Below are 20,646 nucleotides of genomic sequence, written 5' to 3'. Positions count from 1 at the left end.
ATTACTTGTAAGTCGTTTGAAGCTTAAAAATAGTAACTGAGCATTTTGCCTAAATTCATGACTTTTGACTTGTTGCATATCCAGACATGCTTAGAGTAGTGTCCCAGGGGAGCAAAGCAATCTCCCATCATGGATATGGGAAAATCCGTTCAACCCAAACTAGACCTAGTACTCCCATCTGGGCAGCATTGTAAACAATGTGAAGAAACAGAAGTGGGCTCTTTTCAAGAATTCTTTTGTATTTTTCATTAGGTGTTAAGGAGGGTTTTGTTAAATGATTTTTTCATGAAAAGGCTCCTCCAGTGTGTCTGTTATCTCTGTCATGAGTCATGGTGTACCTCTGGTTAGACCTTGGTCTCATTCTTGAGGTAGGCCTAATCATACCACATCTTGAAGAAGAGTTCCCACTCCCATGAACTGTGCTATCACGGTTTTGCAGCTGGTATGCAACCTTACACGCCTTTCTACAAAACAGGGTTCACTCCAGGAACGGATTAAGGTTCCAAAAGAAAGGGAGTTTAGCGAAGATAATGGAGGCATTATTGTGGGTGTTTCTCGCCTGAGGAAATGAGCCTATAGAAAATATGAAGTTCAATGGGAACCCAAATTTGTTTTTGTTTTTTAAGCACAGAGGCTTGGGCGCCCCCCTTCCTTCTTGGGCCCCTGGGCCTAGGCCCTGCATGCCTATGCATGCAGTAAAATGTCCTTCACAGCTGGCCCACCACACTGGTCAGTCTCATCAGTTAGATACAGTGTAGCATGTTACTGTATGCTTAAGCAACTACAAAAAAAGACTACATCAGGTGTCAGGTCTATCGTAGTTTGCATTTCAATTCCCCATTTTATGGAAAACTATCTTTCTACTGCTAATTGGATTTTCGCCACTCGAGTGGTCTATACAGTAAAACAACAGTAGACTACTTAAATGATAGTAGCCTAACAAGTGTACTGAGCTGCTACATTTTGCTCTGGACCAAACCAGAGAGAGTTTAGATTTCCTAAAAAAAATCTCTGACCAAACGTCCTCGTCGTCACAGAAACGTGACCAGCATGCGTGGTTGACGTAGTAGCATTTGTTTACGATTGATTATTGATGCCTAGGCCAAGAATAATACGACGCATTGGGCTATCCTTTTTCACCATTGGATTTTATTTCGAGAATTGACACCGGATCAAAACATTTAGCATTTTGTTACACGTGCGTTACTGTTCACTACCTGGTCATCTGAGAAACTAAACACGGAACGTTGTGTTGTCATTCGGAATGAACACCATACCAAGAAGATGCAGGAATTCATCACTGTGGTCATCAATGATTCGTCTTGTAAGTTTGACATTTTCTTTACATTTCGAGGGAATTTAAATACATCCCTCTTGATCTGATCATGTGTCTTGCTACAGCTGGCCACATCTGTAATGTTGATACATTGTAACACATGATGTATTACATAATAGAGGTCGCGCCACCTCTTCTACTCAAAGCAAATCGCAGTGTAGTTAGCTGAATATGGATAGCTAATAACTGACAGGCTAGTTAGCCAGCTAACACTAGCTCAGTTATGTTGGTAAATTGTTTTTCTCTTGCTGACATTGACAGTGGTTAATTCGCTGAAATTACCTGAATCTAGACAGATATCAGATAAAATAATTCCTTGTCTGCTAAATATCCAGACACCTGTATGGTGTCATTCTTCAGAAGCTTTCACCTCTTCGTTGCTAGCTGCTAACTTTCTTTCCTGAAGATGCCTAAACGTGAGTTGCAGCCTCGGCTGTCAAAGTGGTGCTTCCTTTTAGCGTTTTCATGTCTCTTCGTTTTTCATTTTTGAACCCCTCTCCGGCAACTCTTGAACTAATGAGCCATGGATTGATCAGTCGATACTAAAGTAATCGCAAGCCTATCTTTTGTTGATATTATTTTTATTTTATTTTACCACCAACCATGTGTTCATAAACTGTGATGTTTACATTTTCATTCAAAGGTAATTACCAGTTTTGCGTAAAAGTGTTCCTTTTCCATTAACGTGTGGTTGTGTATGTGACCAAGATTATATAATTTTCTCTTGCAGTTTTAAACCTTTGTTTGAAACTATTAAGCTTACTGTATTCTTCTGGCTCTTTTCTACCCTCAGCTATCCTCAGGCATGACACTCCAGTAGATCTTACAGTTACCTCCATTTAGCTTTTCAAATGAAAATGGAGAATATGTCTTTGTCAGGCCTGGACAACACCAAGCTGGAGGTAGGTTGTTGGACCCTTTATTATTGTGCTGGTATGACCTGCTGTGACCTGTTTGGCTAGTAACTTAGTTCATTTTCATCTTCGCCTTGTCCTATTTACAGGCCTTGGCTCAGGACATATATGCAGACCTAGTTGAAGATGCATGCTTGGGGCTGTGCTTTGATGTGCACAGGGCTGTGAAACAAGGCTATTTCTTTGTTGATGACACTGACCAAGAGAGCATGAAGGAGTTTGGTGAGTGGTGCATTTGTCAAACCTTGTGTCAATCTAGTATGTGTCAAAAAAGTTTGAGCAGTAAAACATATCTGACCCATATGCTTCTAAATTCTTGCCTCTCTGTGTAGAAATCGTGGACCAGCCGGGGGTGGACATATTTGGCCAGGTATTCAACCAGTGGAAGAATAAGGAGTGTGTCTGTCCCAACTGCAACCGAAGCATAGCTGCGTCACGGTTCGCTCCTCATCTGGAGAAGTGCATGGGAATGGGAAGGAATAGCAGCCGCATTGCCAACCGCAGGTAACAGATTAATAGATAGATAGATAGATAGATAGATAGATAGATCTTATTATTGGATCTCTGTTATTCCTTAGCTTCCACATTACACATGATGTACAGTACATGCATTATACAACAGTCACGTTTGCACTACAATTGCAAAAAAAATCAACTAGGATGACTCAAAACCATACCAAAGCCTCAACGAAATCCATAACTGGAGCATTTGAAAAATGTCTTATAAAAAAAAGAAAAATGTCTTTTAAAAAGTCCTATTCAAAGTCGCCCGAGGTCTTGAGTGAAGCACTGATGCAGGGTCAAGCAAATTTCATCTCTGATCTTCATGAACTGAAGGTCTTTTTGAAGTTATTAAATCACACCGCTAATGTTGATGTTAAGCACTGGGGGGGTCAAGAGTGAGTGACTGAGTGTATTTTGGATATGAACTGTCTGCTGAGCTCTTCAGTCATAATGGAAGTGAAAAACATTTGTCAATAAACAATCGTGCTTTATTGACATGGTGCCAATGGTTTGCCCTTTCCCCCTCACAGGCTAGCCAGCAGCAACAATTTAAATAAGTCAGAGAGTGACCAAGAAGACAATGATGACATCAATGACAACGACTGGTCGTATGGCTCAGAGAAAAAAGGTTAGCTAAACCACCCTAATGTTACTGTATGTTCTGACTAAATGCTGCAAGGGTGTTATTTAGATGAAGGATTCCCAATCTCCAGCTAGACTGTATAGAATGGACAATTTTTGAAGTATAGGAAATAGGAAATAGGGGGTGACATGCAATTTTTAAAATGTACAATCTGGGCAGGTAGTCTATGTTTGAGGCATGTAGACATTCTGATTGGCTGCCATCGAAGCATGTCATAGACCATTACCATAACTGAAGTTTTAACTTCTGTCTTGAGGGTGCAATATGGGCTTGCATGGCTATGGTTGGTGACCCAGATTCGAGTCTGACCTTTCCCAACCCCACCACATCTCTCTTTCCTGTCATCTCTCATCTGTCATCCTATTCAAATAAAGGCATAAGAAACGTGTCTCTTGATGCCCAGAACGTCTTGCCTATACGAAGTCAGTTACTTGCATTGCTCTTGCTGCCTTTACCATTTTCACTCTGAACGTACACTTACACATACAGGCTACCTGTTTCCCATATATTTTTACTAATTCATGTATTTTACCCAATAATGGTGACTCTTACACTACTGTCTTTCCACAGCCAAGAAGAGAAAATCAGAAAAGGTATTTTTGCCTCCTTTTATTTTACGTTATTACAGTGTAATTCTTACATTATGAACGTTCTTTGAAAGTCATATGTAGTTTACAACATTGGTTGAAGCACACAAAACATGTTCTTCTATCCTTAGAATCCAAACTCACCAAGAAGATCAAAATCTTTAAAACATAAAAATGGTAAGTGTCTTTCCTCTTCTTCGATGGGAATGGCATTCTTGCCATTGTACCAATAATTTGAAACACCTTTCAATTCCTTTGAGTTCCTTAGATGTTACTTTTTTTGGTACAACTTTGACAATCCGATAGTCATCCCTGTAGATCAGTTGTTCCCAAACTTTTTCAGGCAGAGGACCACTTTGTCCCCCAAAAAATGTTCAGTGACCACCTATCAACTGAATTGACAGTTGACGGGTGCTAATTTGACTGTGCTAATTTCGATTTATATCACTTACTTTTTATTCACTTTTACAAGCCTGACCTATTGCGGTGAAAATCATACTTCAGCTATGTGTAGCTTTGTAATAAGGCTACAAATATAGTCTGTTAGCTTGTCTTCGAAAAGTAGAAATCTCCTCGCGGACCACCTGAGCTCTGGCGCGGACCACTTGTGGTCCCCGGACCACACTTTGAGAATCACTGCTGTAGATCAACAGACTTGCTACAGTAGATGTGAGCTTCCTGTATTTAGTCTACCCCATTCCATTCTATTCGAGGCTACTCCATTCTATTCAAGGCGAGACTTCAGTGTTCCAGTTTGTGTGCCACTATCCAACGTGATGTGCATTGTGTTTGGGTTGATTGTACTTGTGTGCACAGTACTGTATGTGCATGCACTGTCTGGAGCGACAGGTGGTTTGGAGTGATACTGTATACGTGCTGGTCCTGGTAGTCGTGACGTGGGTGGGAGTGAGAACTTGCATGTTCACATGTGTGGGTCATGCATGCCTGACTCTGGTTCTCCGCAGTGCTTGCCCCAAAGCAACATGTTTTGGATCAGGAGCCCCCGTGCTTGCTGTTGAGGGATGAGGATCTGTGTCCTCAGTCGCTTGGGATGTAGCATGCAGCCACTACCTCTTGATTCCCTAATCCCAACCGAGAGCTATTTGGAATAACATTCTGAATGCTGGTGGGCGTGCGGGAGAATTATGCACCTTAACGAAAGAATCAGCAGATGGTGCCTTCATAACATTTGATCTAAAAGATGACTTGTAAAAACTCATTTGACGCTTGCTGAAGTACTGGTCCAAAGGCAACCACTACTGGCCAACATTTTTTTCATCTCTGTGAGAAGGTGATCAAGTTCTACTATGTGAAGCACTCATATGTGGGAGTTTCAGGATGATCTGCTACTTTTGTGTGACACAGTTGGGACAGCTTGGTGACAATCACGCTGAACCCCACAGTTGCCCTCGCATTATGAGAATTTTTTCATAAATCATGGACATTATGGGGGGGGGGGGAGAACAAAAATAGTGTAGTAGTGCACTTTTTTAGTCTGTGTTTTCAATATTTGACATGATCATGATGGTGACGCACTGGCAGAAACAGGAAAGACAAGAATTTCTAACTTCCTCTCTACACTCACTACTGCTTTTCAAAGGCCGGCTGCCTACGTGTGACTTTGTGTATGTTTTTATGTTTGATTGTGATCTATTATGTTACTGCCGATGTCTTTTCTGCTGATGTCTTTTCTTTGAGTGCACTCGCTTCATTTTACACTGACCATGTCATGATGCATACGTGTCAGCTCACCAATGATGTTCTAATGATATCTTAAAATAGAACCCCCACCACTACCAGCACCCTCATAAAATAAATGATCTGATCACAATTGTCTGACTCAGTGACTGCCCTGTTATTTGGCCTAAAACTTCCCTCATATTTCCCATCCTGCCACTGCTCACAAAAGAGTGAACTACCTGATTATATTGCAATGGTCTAGAGTTATTATGTCAAACATGTCTGAATGGCTTGGATGGTAGAACTACTCATGAACGACTGATTGCTCCTGAACAGAACAGTGGTGATACTGCAGAAAATATTTCACATGTACCTGCTGTATATCACAAGCAGTGATATGCTGCCTTGGCAGTAATACACCCTCTTCTCTGTTCACAGGGGAGTTCAACAGCAATGTCAGCTCAGATCTCTACAAGGTAATGTTCACTTATGAGTATCTATACGGCACATCTTCCTTGCTGTTAAGCAAGATAAGGGTTCTTTTCATTGGGAGAAGAATTAAAGCACTAGCAGAGATTCTTTAAGTATAGAGATATGCCGACATAATAGGTTTCTATGGGCACCTAACATGACCAGGTTCCGGTCTGCCTAAAGGGGCGTGTCATAATGCTCCTAGCATTGAATAGAACAGTCCTCAGGTCTGCCTAGGTCTGCCTAAAGGGGGATTTCCCCCCCAATAATAGAACCCGGAAACAATGGGCCAATGGAACCTCTCTCTCTCTACTCTCTCTGGCACTAGTAAACTGTGGTATCAGGTGCTGGCTTTCTCAGGCAGATTGCTCAGCATCACTGAAGGGTTTGCATGCTCTTTGCAGTACAACTACAATACTGGAATCAGTTATGAAAACCTGGGTCCAGAGGAGCTGAGAGCCATACTCACTACGGTATATTCACATTTTCTTTACATGCTTTTACATTGTTCATCTATTACTCAATTCAATCACATTTATGCTATTGTTTGAAAATTGTGTTTAAATGGATATTGATCATATTTAATCATTATGCATAATAAAATATTATAATGCATGGTATTGTTCCCATAGCAATGCGGGGCTCTGTCAGAGCAGACCAAGAAAATGTGCACCAGGTAAGGATGATGCTACCACAGCAGTCAAATTCCTTCAATGGGTGGGTGGGTGGGTGGATTGCTATGTCTCTAAGTGTGGATAATTTTTCAATCATGAGGCAGGAAGAGACGTAGACAAGCAAGATGGACATCAGAGGTTACTGACTGGACAAGATGTGCACATCTAGGCTATGGTGTTTTGGACTTTTCCCATCCATCTCATATTCTCTTACTAAACACATATACATTTCAAAGCTACTGTAGCTAGATTATTTAAGTGTAATCTTCATTACAATCTTCACAGTGGCTTTCACATCTGGCAAAGCCACAGAGGTGACATTTCTAGGAAAGAAGAGAAAAAAAATCAACTAAAAGATTCAACACCCCACTTGCAATGACCAGTAAAAATAAGCCAATGGGGTTCTGGTGGTGTGTGTTTTTTTTTTTTTTTAAATGAACGGGCAGTATTGACTGGTCTGGCAAGGTCTGGGCCAATACACATACCACAAGCCACTGGGATTTGAAGACATTTGACCTGGCAGCACATACTGAATATGGGCAGATATGTTGATTCCAACATATTGAAATCACATGCTCAATGCTCAATACGGGCAGCCATCTGACCTTTAACCTCTAATGGACAGCTCAAGGGGTGCCCTGTCCCCCTCATTCTCTTGTGTCTGGTGTATCCAGACTAGACCCACTGTACAGTCGTACCTCTGCTTATTGTAATGTTGTATTTACTATGGCACTCAACTTGTATTGTGTCTTATGGTACTGCACTGTATGTCTGTTGGAGTCTTTATACAACGAGTAGCTGAAGGGAAACAAACATTTTCTCTGTCATGTACCCTTAGAGTGTAATATGTCAAATCGATCTGCTCCTAGGTCTCACCGGTGTCCCCAGCACACAAGTGAACAGAGGAGGGCTGTCAGACTCTTCCTGCTTGGCCCGTCTGCGTGAGTCTCAACCTGCTCCTCACCCAATATCATCTCAACCCATAGTCAAATCATTGTTTAACTCTCTGAGTTTGTTAACTCTTACATTTACCAACTAAAGAGCAAATGATCATATCGCTGAGATATTGTAAGAGATCTCTTTGCACAGATATTGTCCTTTCCACCCTTGCAAACCATCTCAAATGCTCACCAAAGTATTGGTTTGCGTTTTTGTTTTAAAGGTTGACTTGGGGTTTAACAAAAGCTTGACGATTGGTGGTGTAGGTAGCATGTGGGTTGCATTGTTTGTTGTGTGGTGTGTCTGCTGTCGGCAGGTCATCGCTTCCTGACCCCGAGCTGGTGGTGGAGAGTGAGGGCTACGACGTGTCCGACGGCCAGCTGCTCATGGGACGCCTCCAGTGGGACGGCTCCTCAGACATCTCCCCCTCTGACTCCGCCTCCTCCAAAGCCAGTGAGTTTGCAGCAATACATTACATTATGCTTACGTTTATACTTCGCACGTGTCTTTTTTTCAAAGTAATTTGAACTTGTGTTATATTGATTTGCTAGTCAGTTAACAGATGTTGTTGCCACTGATTCACCATGTTTTTCTGGGTTTTTTTTTCATTTAAAAAAAAAAAAACTTTGTTTAATATATTGAGCATGCAACTCACTCACTCGTCTTATTCACAGCACTTCAGCTCTTCATTCAAAGCTCATAGCAAGCTGCACCCGTGAGAGTTGTTGGTTTAAGTTCAGCTAGAGAGGGTCATTATATGTACAAGTAGCATAATATCATTTACGTTTTCCCTGCCGAAACACTGCCCCATGAATCTGACCCTTTCTCTTTAATGTGTGTATCCATTTTAAGGTACGACAAACTCAGAGTCGAGAAGGACTAAAAAGAAGAAGAAGCCTAGTGCTCTACCCCTGACCACCGTGGCTGTTGACAGAGGAGAGAGGGAGGAGCGTGGAGGAGGAGGAGGAGGAGGAGCGGGGACCAGCGGTAGTTCCCAGGGTGCACTTGGCCATCCAGGCCGCAAGAAGAAGCCCAAACTGTCTGCACCTTTGCCTCCCAATATCTACAACGACCTGAACTGAACCGAAATGAGATAACTCTGAATTGCACTTCTGTTTTTATAACTGCCCATTTTGAGTCTCTCTCTCTCTCTCTCTCTCTCTCTCTCTCTCTCTCTCTCTCTCTCTCTCTCTGTAATTACAACACCATCACCAGTAGTATGATGTTGCATACAGTAGTTGCAGCTATGTAAAATCATACTACTAGTGTTGTAATTACATTTTGCAATTTCATTTTAAGGGTTGTAATTACATAGTTCATAGTTTTTACAACTCTGCTCTCTCTCTCTCTCTCTCTCTCTCTCTTTGTCTCTCGTGTGCCCGCGTGCTTCCTACCTGTTTCCCACATAGATGCCTTTGTTACGGATAATCAAGCTGGCTGCATGGTATCAGTAGCTCAGCTTTAGGGTTAGTAGTACATTTGACTGTGAGGTCTGTTGAAGGCACTTAAGAACCTGTCATGGGTTCAGAAAACAACTGCTGCAGTTTATTACCTATTCTGAAGACGAGTTCATCTTTTTAGAGTAATACCCAAGCTACAAGGAATTCATTTGTTTTAAAAAGGTGTCAGATACTGTTTTGATACAAGGCGATTATGTATATGTGATTTTATATGTGATTTTACAACTTTCTTTTTAAGTGTGACTACCGGCTAATGCTTTTTCCTTCACTGGCTTATTTTATTTGTTATTTAATGCAATTGCTGGGCATCTTTGCATCTGCCCTGAGTGTGTGCAGGTGTGTACTAACAAGGGTAACAGGTGTAGCATCCCATGCTCAGTGCCGTGTGTTTGTGTTTTCAAGTGTATCATGAAAAAAGCTGTTTAATCTCTAACCTATTGTGTTGTCAACCCACTGAGGGTGTAATAAGATGTCTGTCCATCCACAGCTGTTTTCAGAAGGAGCTGTCATCGTTGGTTAGTGGAATTGTCATCGTCTGTTCTGCTGTTCTTGTATTACACTGTGCCTCATTGACTGTACTGACAAGCTGGACACAAACAGACAGCAGCTTACTGCTCTTTTTTTCTCTTTTTTTTGCGGGAATAGCTCTTTATGTCCATATTTATTGAAGCACAAAATATTTAAGTTATATTTGTTTGCCTACACATCTAATTTTATTACTTTCTAATTTAATAATTTTATATATTGTCCATAATTTTGTTGAAATCAACATGCGCACTTGAATGGAATTACATCCTAACTATATTTTTCATATTTCTATTTGGTGAAAGGGATGGAAAAACATGGTAAATTACTTAAATGTATAAAAAGTATATATGTATTTAAGGTCCTTCTAGGCATTTTTTCCCCCAAAGGTTGAGTTCTACATGCCTGTCCTGTTAAGTATGTCTTCTGGTGCATGGGTGGTACATTCCACTCTGCACCAATTTCATTGTAGCCAATGAAACTTTTTCATACAGACATTTTTCCCATGAAACATGCATGTGTGCTGAGAATGCCCATGTCTTAAGTGATGTACAGTATGTTGAATATATAAGCAGCTTGCTATCTTTTTTCATTTTGCAGGCGACTATTCTGGTTAAGAATAATAAAAAAAGTGACATAACAGTGGTTCATGTTTTCCTAGTCCATGAACACCTCTGTCCACGCAACTAGGTTGTAGGACAAGGTGATATGTTTCTCAACGGTGGTTGTCCTCAGTAAGATTTAAGGAATATTGGTATTAGCCCTGCCAACACCCCACAGCACTTGAAAAACTCAGTCTTCATCAATATCACACCTTTGCTTTTAGTTTGAGATGATCTCCTGTACCAGTAGTTGAAATGTGCAGCTTGTGTGAAAGATAACCGATTCTCTTGACAACATCCAAAGACAAGATTCCAGTTGAAACCTCTTTAATCAAGCCTTACAATACAGAAGCAGCACAGCAAAACAGGTTGCATTGTCTCACCTTGTATTCTCTACTCCTAAGAGGACAGTAATGACAAAAAGGAATAACAAGAACTCAGGTTTTATTTTACTTCCATCGAACGCAAGTCCTGAGAGATGTCTGTGATAAAAGGTGAAAATCCAGAACTTTTTCAATGTTTTTACAGCTTTGCAGGAGACTGCAATCTCTGCAGAGTCAAAATCCAGAAACGTCCTAAAACATATTGAAGACAATAAGTATATACAGTACATTGTTTCGGAAGAACACCGTCTCTGTCATTTGTATTAGTAAATAGAACTATAAGCATTAGAATACAATTTGTTTTGCCAAAGGAAATATATTGCACCATCAGCACTGATGGTGTCATACACATCTTCAGAGTTGAAACAAAGTGGCTTTATTAAGGAAAAACAACAACCATCATGTACTTTTTCAAGCCAGTAACCAAGTCAGTTTACTCCAATGTAAGGTGTCCTTGGCATGAGATTAAGAATACTTTGGAGGCACAATAGAAATGTGCTTTGCTAGCCACATCCTTTTTACAATCAATGTTTTATTGGGGGGGGACTAAACTTGCCAGATTTAATCTCTGCACTACAGCATAATTCAGTGTAGCATAGTGACACAGAAGACTAAATTGTGCGTTGTCATATTATTGCACAAAAAGTGGTTTAATATTACTGTACTTCCCTAAAGTCGGGGTTAGTACTAGAGTTCACTTTCAAACGGCTCAGGAATCGATGTAGGTAGGCCATGAACTGTTAACATACTCTGTAAAGAGATCAATGCTTCGCACAGTCTTTCTTTCTGCTCTTCAGAATTTATTTTCTTACATATTTTTAACATGTACATAACTTCCATTTCCCCTATTTTTTTCCTTTAGAAAACTCATTTTAAATTGATGCAGACACGCATGCATTCAATCACAGTAGGAGGCGTCACTGGCTCTGGGGACGTGAGCACTTACTCATGGCCCTCTGCCACTGACGGGTGCACTTTGGTACCGTCTTGTACTGTAAGGCATGGCATGAGATGCGGAAGTGTGGTGCGGAAAGGAATTTCCTTTTGGGGAAAGGTAGTCGAGGAGTTGACAGTTGGAGTTTGAGAAACTATAACAAAGGAGAAGTTTGACATGTGATGCATTTCCTGCCACCTATTGCTTGAATGTGTATCAAGAAACAAACAAGAAAACGCAATGGAGAAAAGCGACCAAAAGGAAGAAGATATGACAGCAAATGAGAGGGAATGTTTGGGTCTCTGATGATATGAAGAATACACAGTAAAAAATGTCATCGTAACCCAGTATGACTGTACTGTACATGTCTGGCAATGCAGACAACACATGGGTTTGATGGTTTTGACAGCAGAACAGTAATACACTGATCAGCAGAAGGGGGGGTCTATTGTGTGATAGTACAGTACCCAGAGCCCACAAAACTTTAATTCTTTAAGTCTTTCCATCCATATTTTCAGGCATCATCCCATCTCATTCCCTCCTCTCCTCTCCTCTCCCGAACTCAAAGTCTTCCCCCTGTCACCGGCTGTGCATCCCGAAGATGAAGAAGCTGAAGAAGACCGTGACCCCCACCAGGGAGACGGTAGCGGGGGCTGTGAAGAGCTGGCGGTAGTGGATGCGGAAGTACCACACCACCGCCAGGAGCACCACGAACACCGGCACCACCAGGCTGCTGGAGCTGAGGGCCAGACCGGCCGAGCGTAGCCCACCGCTGAGCCCCGTGTTGGGCCGGGCCCTCTGGGTGGCACCGCCGCCGCTGCTGCTGCTCTCGTCTGGGTCGTCGGAGGCCTCGGGCTGGGCAGGTGCTGGGGACACGTGGCAGTGGAGAACGCTGTTGTGTGTGATGTTGAGGGAGAGCAGGGTACGGCGCGGGTCCTGGAGCAGCTGGCCCTGCCAGATGAGCTTGATTTGACGCTCGCGACCCGTGAAATACTTACTGGTGGGGAAGAAAACAGACATGATGGTAAAGTTGAGGTATTTTAAGGTGGGGGGTGGGGGCATGGGGGTGTTTTGGCTAGCTTTTGAAATGAACATGAAATACAGCAGAAATAATACAGGAATGTAGCCTAATAAACTAGTCGGACAGGTCTAGCGACCAAAATTATGTTGGTCTAGCTATAGCCCTTTCAAGACTGCCACAATAGCACAAGCCCTAGACCACCAATCACAACACATTGGCAAAAGCAATGCAGAGTTTGGACCATAACCACAACAGTTGTCTGATATGAGCGACTCCAGACTTAAAGATCGCCTCTCAACGTAATTTAATTAATATTGCCGTGTTCCCAATTGTTATTGAATGTGTTACGCGTTGGTCCTGTTTTAAAAAACGTTCTGGTTGCTTTGTTTCAAGACGTTTTTGCAAGCTGGCAAGGTGGCTTGTGGAGAAACGAGAGAGTGTTCCGTGTTTCTCGTGGAAATGCGTCTCTGATTGGCTCACTCCTCCTGCTCTCAAAGAAACGCGTCTCTGATTGGCTCAGTCCTCCAGCCCTCGGAGAGAATGTAATGGGAAACAGAGTCGCCACTTCCCCGGGTGGTACTGCACTATAGGGGCGCCAACGGAGGCGTGCAGGCTCCATTCAGGGCTGTGCTCTTTCGACAGCGACCCCTAGGCGAGCTGTAGGCACGGAGCAACCGGAGTGAGCAGGCTTTATGTATGAGGCTTTGTGCTGTGTGTGTACCTGAGAGTAGCAACCAGCTGATAGCTAAGCTAAGCTATGTTTCGGACCACCAGACGTTGCTTGTTTTGAAAACAAGCAGAAAAAAATTACTCGACATGTTTTTAGATAAATGGGTCGATATAAACCTTTGTGGGCAACGCCTTCTTTCGACGTGACGAAACACAGAAAGGCTTTCGTGATTCGCTCGTTTCTCTGCATTATTTATGTAAATTGGGAAACACCGGGAAACACAGCCGGGAGAGTTGACGCACCGCTATGAGAGCCTTGCAAGTGAGTTTAACTTGGGGTGACCGTCCGATCTTCGAAAGGAGTGAGTAAAACTGAGTTTTATCGGAAGTTGGCCTTTAAGTGTTCATATTCAGTCTGGCTTGCCAGGCTAACATGGTTACTAACAAAAGGTTATAGCAAAGAAAGTGGATCTAAGAAGAAGCGTCATTTTGTTTCTTTTCCGGTATCCACTTTATGTCGGGTGAACGCCCCTTTAGGAGACCTTCGGTTAGGAGACCTTCGGAGTCCTGAGGTTTAGAATCAATGAAGTCCCCTTAGCGCTGTAGATGGCGGTAGCGCACGTCTTGCGCAAACACCTCAAAAAGAGAAGAAGAAGTAGGGGACAACGCCCCTTAGGAGAGCCAACTTGAGCACACGCCTTGTGTTCTAATTTCTCTGGCACATGCTTTTGCATTGAGTGGGCGTGTTTTGCGTTATCTTGGTTTGATTCAGTATTTTTGGTTATAGTGACTGACAGATAGGGGTGAATAAGCAAATTACTTGAAGACAAAATGGTCATACTACTCAATAATATATGTTGTAGTAGATAGAGCATACAGGTAGGTAGGTGATGCTTTTGTGTACTTTCTTAAGGAAGAAAAATCCACACTCACAAACTGCATCTCATTATTTATGGGTGGTTGACGTTTAAGGGCGTAACGCCAAAAAAAAAAAGTTTTTTTAATTCCTGAAAAAAATGATGGATAAAAATTGGAAAAAATAGAAAAAAATAAAGCACTTAGTGGTCTGTGGAATTTCACCTTATTTTTGCCATTTTTGGGAAAATGTGTCCTGCATCAACACATAGCATAGGCATGTCACACCGCAGGAAAATGGAGTCACACCACAGGGAATTCACTGCATTATGGCCATTTTAATCCTTTTGTATACATGACTGACATCTGAGCTCATGCTAACTTGATAATGATATTGTGTTTAAACTTAATATGTGTTTTCATTAATAAAAAAAACTTTTTTTTTCCTCCTATAAGAGCAGTCACACCACAGGACACCATAAAATGAACTGAAGCATTGCGTGACAGAAAGATTGCAATATGAAGACATATTAAGAGGTTAAACTTCCACAGCACTCTCCAATAACTGAGGTACTGGTGCATCCCAATATGTGACCTTGCCTCCTCCACTTGTGCTTGTCTCCTCGTCCCGCCTCCTGGCCCCTCCTCCGTGGAGAAAACGATAAAGTGTCCCAGCTGTCAGCCTCGCCACAACAACTTTTGAGGGACTGTTTTTCATTCACCATCCCAATTGCAAATGAGACAAAAACTTTTCAATTGAGCTTTTGCAAGATATTGAAATATAATGCTGTTGTCAGTGATGTCATCATGACAAGAAGCAAGTGGAGGAGGCAAGTGGAGGAGGCAAGGTCGCATATTAAGATGCACTCAAACTGACTGATTAGGAGCCAGTCTTTAAGACCCTTGTAGTTGGCCTTGCAGCTGCCCATTCACAAACATTGACATACATGTCACCCCACAGGACGCAATTTGTGTTACGAAATTGAACTTGTAGTTAATATTACTGTCTTGAGTTTTTTTTCCACATTCACATATCTTAAAGGCCAACTTCCGATAAAACTCAGTTTTACTCACTCCTTTCGAAGATCGGACGGTCACCCCAAGTTAAACTCACTTGCAAGGCTCTCATAGCGGTGCGTCAACTCTCCCGGCTGTGTTTCCCGGTGTTTCCCAATTTACATAAATAATGCAGAGAAACGAGCGAATCACGAAAGCCTTTCTGTGTTTCGTCACGTCGAAAGAAGGCGTTGCCCACAAAGGTTTATATCGACCCATTTATCTAAAAACATGTCGAGTAATTTTTTTCTGCTTGTTTTCAAAACAAGCAACGTCTGGTGGTCCGAAACATAGCTTAGCTTAGCTATCAGCTGGTTGCTACTCTCAGGTACACACACAGCACAAAGCCTCATACATAAAGCCTGCTCACTCCGGTTGCTCCGTGCCTACAGCTCGCCTAGGGGTCGCTGTCGAAAGAGCACAGCCCTGAATGGAGCCTGCACGCCTCCGTTGGCGCCCCTATAGTGCAGTACCACCCGGGGAAGTGGCGACTCTGTTTCCCATTACATTCTCTCCGAGGGCTGGAGGACTGAGCCAATCAGAGACGCGTTTCTTTGAGAGCAGGAGGAGTGAGCCAATCAGAGACGCATTTCCACGAGAAACACGGAACACTCTCTCGTTTCTCCACAAGCCACCTTGCCAGCTTGCAAAAACGTCTTGAAACAAAGCAACCAGAACGTTTTTTAAAACAGGACCAACGCGTAACACATTCAATAACAATTGGGAACACGGCAATATTAATTAAATTACGTTGAGAGGCGATCTTTAATCTAAAGTTAGGATTTATGCAATCATGCCAAATGCTTCATACATTATTCAAAATGTTGTTGGTTAATTTATATATATATATTATTATATATTGTTTCATTAATGTTACAGTCACACCGCAGGAAATTTGACATATAAACCTTACATAAATCTTAACAAAAATGTTTGTTCTCATCTAAGACTAATATGAAACATAATGTACCACATCTTCTTTCATTGACATTTGTTTTTTAAAGGAAAATAACAGTTTTGTAGGTTTTTAACCAATGTTACGAAAAAACAAGGCGTCACGTCTCCCACCCTTATTTATATTACCACCATGTCCAAAAGCAAACGCGTTTCGGCTATCAAGCCTTCATCAGTGCGTGGTAATGAGACACAGTTTGTGAGTGCGGATTTTTCTTCCTTAATTTGATACCTTTTATCGCGCACCCAAAGACATTCGTTTTTTCCAAGGAGTTGAGCGTGTCCTTTGCCAAAATTTGTGTACTTTCTTCAAATAAATCAAAATAAAAAAATGTATAGCACTATATCAGAATCTGACCTGTTGACTGAAAGTGCTTTCAAATACTCATGCATTCCTACATTCACACAACAGCTCTGGAGGCTGCCAAGAAGATGCCAATTATCCAGGGTTCACGTGAGAAAAAGCGCACACACGCCCGTGCGCACGCACACACACTAGAAAAGCGCTCAGAGTGCAACCTCCAAATGGCAGGCCAGAATTAGATTATTGCCAAAAAGAATAAGCTTGCCATTAAGGCTGTAACGATATTGCATCGAACCGAGGGATCGCGGTACGCAGACCCACGAACCCCTATCGCGACCCTTCCTCGCAGAATCGCGATGCGCCCTTTTAAAGTTGTTACCCCTCAGTCTAGAAAACAGCAGGATACAGACAAATGCTTGCATATGCGCTTAATGCTTGTATATGCGCTCAAAAACAATTAGAAATGGGGCGCACATGAGCGAGTAACACTTCCATTCACCCCTCTCTCCTGTAAAATGTTCCGTCCAACTAGCAGCACGTGCATTGGTTGTTATTCATTGCCTGAGCAACCTCCGCGACCGCGAGACAAAAAACTTGGGCAAACGTCGGAAGGTAAAGCACAGAAATGAACAACAGACCAAGAAGGCTTTATCAAACGTGTGAAGATGTTTTTGATTCATGCATGCGCCGATGTTTGTTGAGTGGAGATAGACGTTGAGCGGAGAGAGAGAAAGAATGCGAGAGAGCGAGATGCTCCGCCTGCCCAAATTTGAAAGAGCTTTGCAAGAGCTCTATACGCTCATAAGAGTGTCTGAAGTCGGGCGAACGTTGAGGTCGATGTGGATATTAGGCAGCATTATATCCTCCCCACATTGAAAGCCTGCCTAGCGAAAACATGCTCCATTTCAAAATGTCAAATCACAAAACCAAACAAAAGACAACGTGCGTGTTGCATACTGAGAACATAACTGAGGTTCATTTCGAGTTTTGTTTGAATAAGCGCGTGCGCACTGCTGCACGATCAAAACAGTTTCAAAAATATTAAACATCAAAATTAGGCCTAAGTGTTGCATTTCTGTAAGTAACTTAATACAACATGTTTTCTGACAAAATATTACCAGTGTTGTTTTCAGTTAATGTTTGGATATTAATTGGATAATGTTTGACAATGTGAGACAGTTGTTATAGGCTACCTATACTGGAACCCTGACCCTTCTCTCTCCATCTCTGTCTCTCACACATGGTCAGCATCTCAGCATGATATGATCTAAGCCTATTTGTGATAAGCCTATTTTTCCTTGGTGAACTAATATCCCTTATTTCTCTGTGTTGTGCTTTGATGTCAACACCTGGGGAACAGGTTGCAGTGGTAGGCCTATATCTGCAACATCATTTAGTAGACCTAAAAAAAATAATGTAGGCAGGTAAATGCAAAAAGAAAGCATAGGCCTATATATAAATATAGCCCATAATTTATTTTCTTCTTATTTTTTTCCCTTAAAAAAATAATAAAATCGTGGGGCATATCGAACCGTGGGTCATATATCGTGATACAAACCGAATCGTGGGTTGGGTGTATCGTTACAGCCTTACTTGCCATTCTACACACACACACAATGTCAAAATGACACATTCATGGCAGTTCAGTCATTTGCAAACCACCCAGCACTGTGAAGAACATGATCTGTTAATAATAATAATTACTTTCATCATCCAGTGATCAGTGATCCACAACCTTGCACCTCGCTACCTGTCCCATCTCCACATTGCTACCCCTCATGTCCTTCTCCACTATCCTCCTTACTGTCCCCTCTCCTCCCCATTGTACAACTGTCTTCCCCTCTTTAAATCCAGACTGAAACGTCACATCTCTGAAAATCCTGTGATCCTGATGGGTTCGGCTGCATGGCAGTTCAGGAGCAGGGCAAATCTGAAAACAGGAGGGTCTGACTGGAGTCGAGCTAAGATTCAGTGAGTGTCAGCCTATTTCTTTTGCCATTTAGTAAATGTCACTGATAACTATTTTAGTCTACACTGTTGAAATCCTTTTCTTGCATCTATTTCATAGCAAATCATGTTTTTTGACTGATTCCTATTGCAAGTAAGAGTTCAGAAAACATTTCTCACCTTTTTAGCTGGCCCACTGTGTCATGAGGCTTCAGCACAGCCAACTCTTCTGTATCATTCAGATACTTCAAGCGCACTGTAATGTTTTCGGATTCATCTCCATCTTCCTCATCCTCCTCTTCGTCATCATCGTCATCCTCCCCCTCTTCCGACTCCTCCACTTGTTCCTCTTCTCCCTCCGTCTCCTCGCCATTCTTCTTCTGCCTTTGAGCCTTCCTCCTCCTCCTCCTCTTCCTCCTCACCCTCTGGATGTCCAGGAGCTCGTCATCCTCCCCGTCCTCTGCTCTGCTCTCTGCCTCCTCTTCTGGCTTCTCCTCTGGGGGCACCACAGTGTCGGGCTGGTCCTCTGCGTCGGTGCTGGAAGGGGTGCCACCGTCGTAGCCGTCATAGCCGTCGTGGCCCCCCAGGCCTATGAAGGAGGCATGGGCCCCCACCGTGAGGATGGTGCCCAGGATGTGGTCCCCGCGGTCGGCCACGTGTGTGGACAGCCAGGCCAGGATGATGGCCACCAACAGCAGGGCCAATCCGCCCAGCGCTGTCACCTCGTCCCCAACCACCCCGTCCAGCACAGTCAGCGCACACACCGCCATGCCTTCCCCCTCTGGACACTCCTGGAGACATGAGGAGGAAAAGGCAGATCAATATGGCAGGAAGATTTGTAATGCAGTATGTATGGTTTGGTTTAGAGCTGTAAAATGACTACCAAAAATATACACACATCCCTAAATGGTTTACCTAGTACACAACCTGCTAATCATGTAGGGGGGGGTGGGGACTACAAATGTGCATAACATTACACCATTGCTGTGGACATAGGAGTAGTTTAATAAGTATGGAATATAGCCTTACTTTAGTACAATTCCGACAGGACATTGCGTCTCTATGAAGCACAGCCGAATGCCACCAGAAACGGCAGCCTGGCTCACTCAATTGGCATTCAGAGCGCATAGGCTACGCCGCTGCAGTGACAGTCAAAGCTCTTTGAGGTGGTAAACAATCTGCGTCCCGTGATTTCAAAAGACCAGTACCTTTGCTATTGAAATCAGCTTCTAGTGCACTCTGGTGCATTGGCCTGGTTAACCGAGATGAACTGAAGACGTAACCAGATTAATCCTACACGGTCATGCTAACATTACTGGTGGTAACTGGATCAACCAACATGTAGCTAAACTACCTGGACTTCAGAAAGCGAATGTCAACTATCTAGTGACTCTATTAGCCAGGCCAAAACAAAACACAAGCGAAACCACAAAATGGCTCATAGTTCAGTGGACATTTTCTGTAAGTAAAATACTTATGGGGAAAGGATTCTTATCATATGTGACAGCAAGATTGCTGTGCAGCTTGTAGCTTTCTTTACTCGATGCTAGCTGGGTTGCTAGCGGTTTGGCTAGCGAGCAAACTAAACCAGCTGACAACAACAACCTTATATTGATTAGACACCTGTCAATCCACGTTTCAGTTCCGTTAAAGCGAATTTGACCTCATTATGTTACTGTTATGAGAACAAAGACTCACCGAACCGTTGCTCAAATCATGATAGGAATCTCGAAAGCTAGCAAGTGGACTTTCTGTCAGGCTACTTTGTCCACATAAACAGATGATACTGTCTAATGACGTCACATGGAGTTGGAGATGGCTGCGCGCGCAGGCACGTCTTGGAGCAAGAAAGATTGGGCCAAACTTCTTGCGAAGATGTATGTTGGAAATATGTAATTATTTGAAACATTCAAAGCTCTTTTAATGACTCTTACACATGAATCTTGAAGTGGCCACTAAGAACTTGTGACAGCTGAAGGCAAAAGTGATAATGCGGTAATAATGTGGTAATAATAATTTAGTAGACCTGTTTCAATCAAACAACTCCAAAAACATGAAGCATTTATTGTAAATACCTGATGAACTGTAATGTAATATACCTGTATAATGGGCAACCTGTCACCTGCTTTAGGCCTACTGCAGTGGAATGAACAGACATTCATTAATTACTAATTATAAGTAACATTTA

At 42.5% G+C, this 20,646-nt stretch overlaps 2 protein-coding genes across 3 annotated transcripts; one reads left to right on the top strand and one right to left on the bottom strand.

The window, feature by feature from the left end:
* The first annotated feature begins 1,027 nt into the window (after positions 1–1,027).
* On the top strand, positions 1,028–10,375 carry atxn7l3a (ataxin 7 like 3a). 2 transcript variants are annotated; one of them, XM_063223116.1, is made up of 13 exons: positions 1,028–1,324; positions 2,130–2,238; positions 2,340–2,472; positions 2,583–2,754; positions 3,285–3,382; positions 3,968–3,990; positions 4,116–4,161; positions 6,103–6,140; positions 6,540–6,608; positions 6,768–6,811; positions 7,679–7,750; positions 8,065–8,201; positions 8,601–10,375. In XM_063223116.1, exons 2-13 carry the CDS (start codon positions 2,188–2,190, stop codon positions 8,828–8,830), a joined length of 1,113 nt encoding a protein of 370 aa, XP_063079186.1. In that variant the 5' UTR covers positions 1,028–1,324; positions 2,130–2,187; the 3' UTR covers positions 8,831–10,375. The 2 variants fall into 2 exon arrangements, with proteins under 2 accessions (XP_063079186.1, XP_063079194.1); XM_063223124.1 differs by lacking the exon at positions 1,028–1,324 and adding an exon at positions 1,460–1,752.
* A 270-nt stretch (positions 10,376–10,645) lies between these two features.
* Positions 10,646–20,568, bottom strand: tmub2 (transmembrane and ubiquitin-like domain containing 2). The gene is made up of 3 exons (XM_063223134.1): positions 20,157–20,568; positions 18,639–19,249; positions 10,646–12,649 (listed from the first exon to the last, which is right to left on the bottom strand). The coding sequence occupies exons 2-3, from the start codon at positions 19,226–19,228 to the stop codon at positions 12,232–12,234; spliced, it is 1,008 nt and encodes a 335-aa protein (XP_063079204.1). The 5' UTR covers positions 19,229–19,249; positions 20,157–20,568; the 3' UTR covers positions 10,646–12,231.
* Between the last annotated feature and the right edge of the window lie 78 nt (positions 20,569–20,646).

This window comes from Engraulis encrasicolus, chromosome 2, assembly GCF_034702125.1.
Source record: "Engraulis encrasicolus isolate BLACKSEA-1 chromosome 2, IST_EnEncr_1.0, whole genome shotgun sequence".
Classification (NCBI taxonomy): domain Eukaryota; kingdom Metazoa; phylum Chordata; class Actinopteri; order Clupeiformes; family Engraulidae; genus Engraulis; species Engraulis encrasicolus.
Note: the sequence above shows the minus strand (reverse complement) of the source record. Positions and strands in the feature narration are given on the sequence as shown.

What these genes read in the sequence shown, in the direction of transcription:
- tmub2 (XM_063223134.1), bottom strand. Translation starts at nt 19,228, where the DNA reads ATGGCGGTGTGTGCGCTGACTGTGCTGGACGGGGTGGTTGGGGACGAG. An exon ending in ACAGTGGGCCAGCTAAAAAG is followed by an intron (nt 12,650 to 18,638) that starts GTGAGAAATGTT and finishes CTTCCCCACCAG; the next exon opens with TAAGTATTTCACGGGTCGCG.
- atxn7l3a (XM_063223116.1), top strand. Translation starts at nt 2,188, where the DNA reads ATGAAAATGGAGAATATGTCTTTGTCAGGCCTGGACAACACCAAGCTG. An exon ending in ATCTTTAAAACATAAAAATG is followed by an intron (nt 4,162 to 6,102) that starts GTAAGTGTCTTT and finishes CTCTGTTCACAG; the next exon opens with GGGAGTTCAACAGCAATGTC. An exon ending in ACCAAGAAAATGTGCACCAG is followed by an intron (nt 6,812 to 7,678) that starts GTAAGGATGATG and finishes ATCTGCTCCTAG; the next exon opens with GTCTCACCGGTGTCCCCAGC.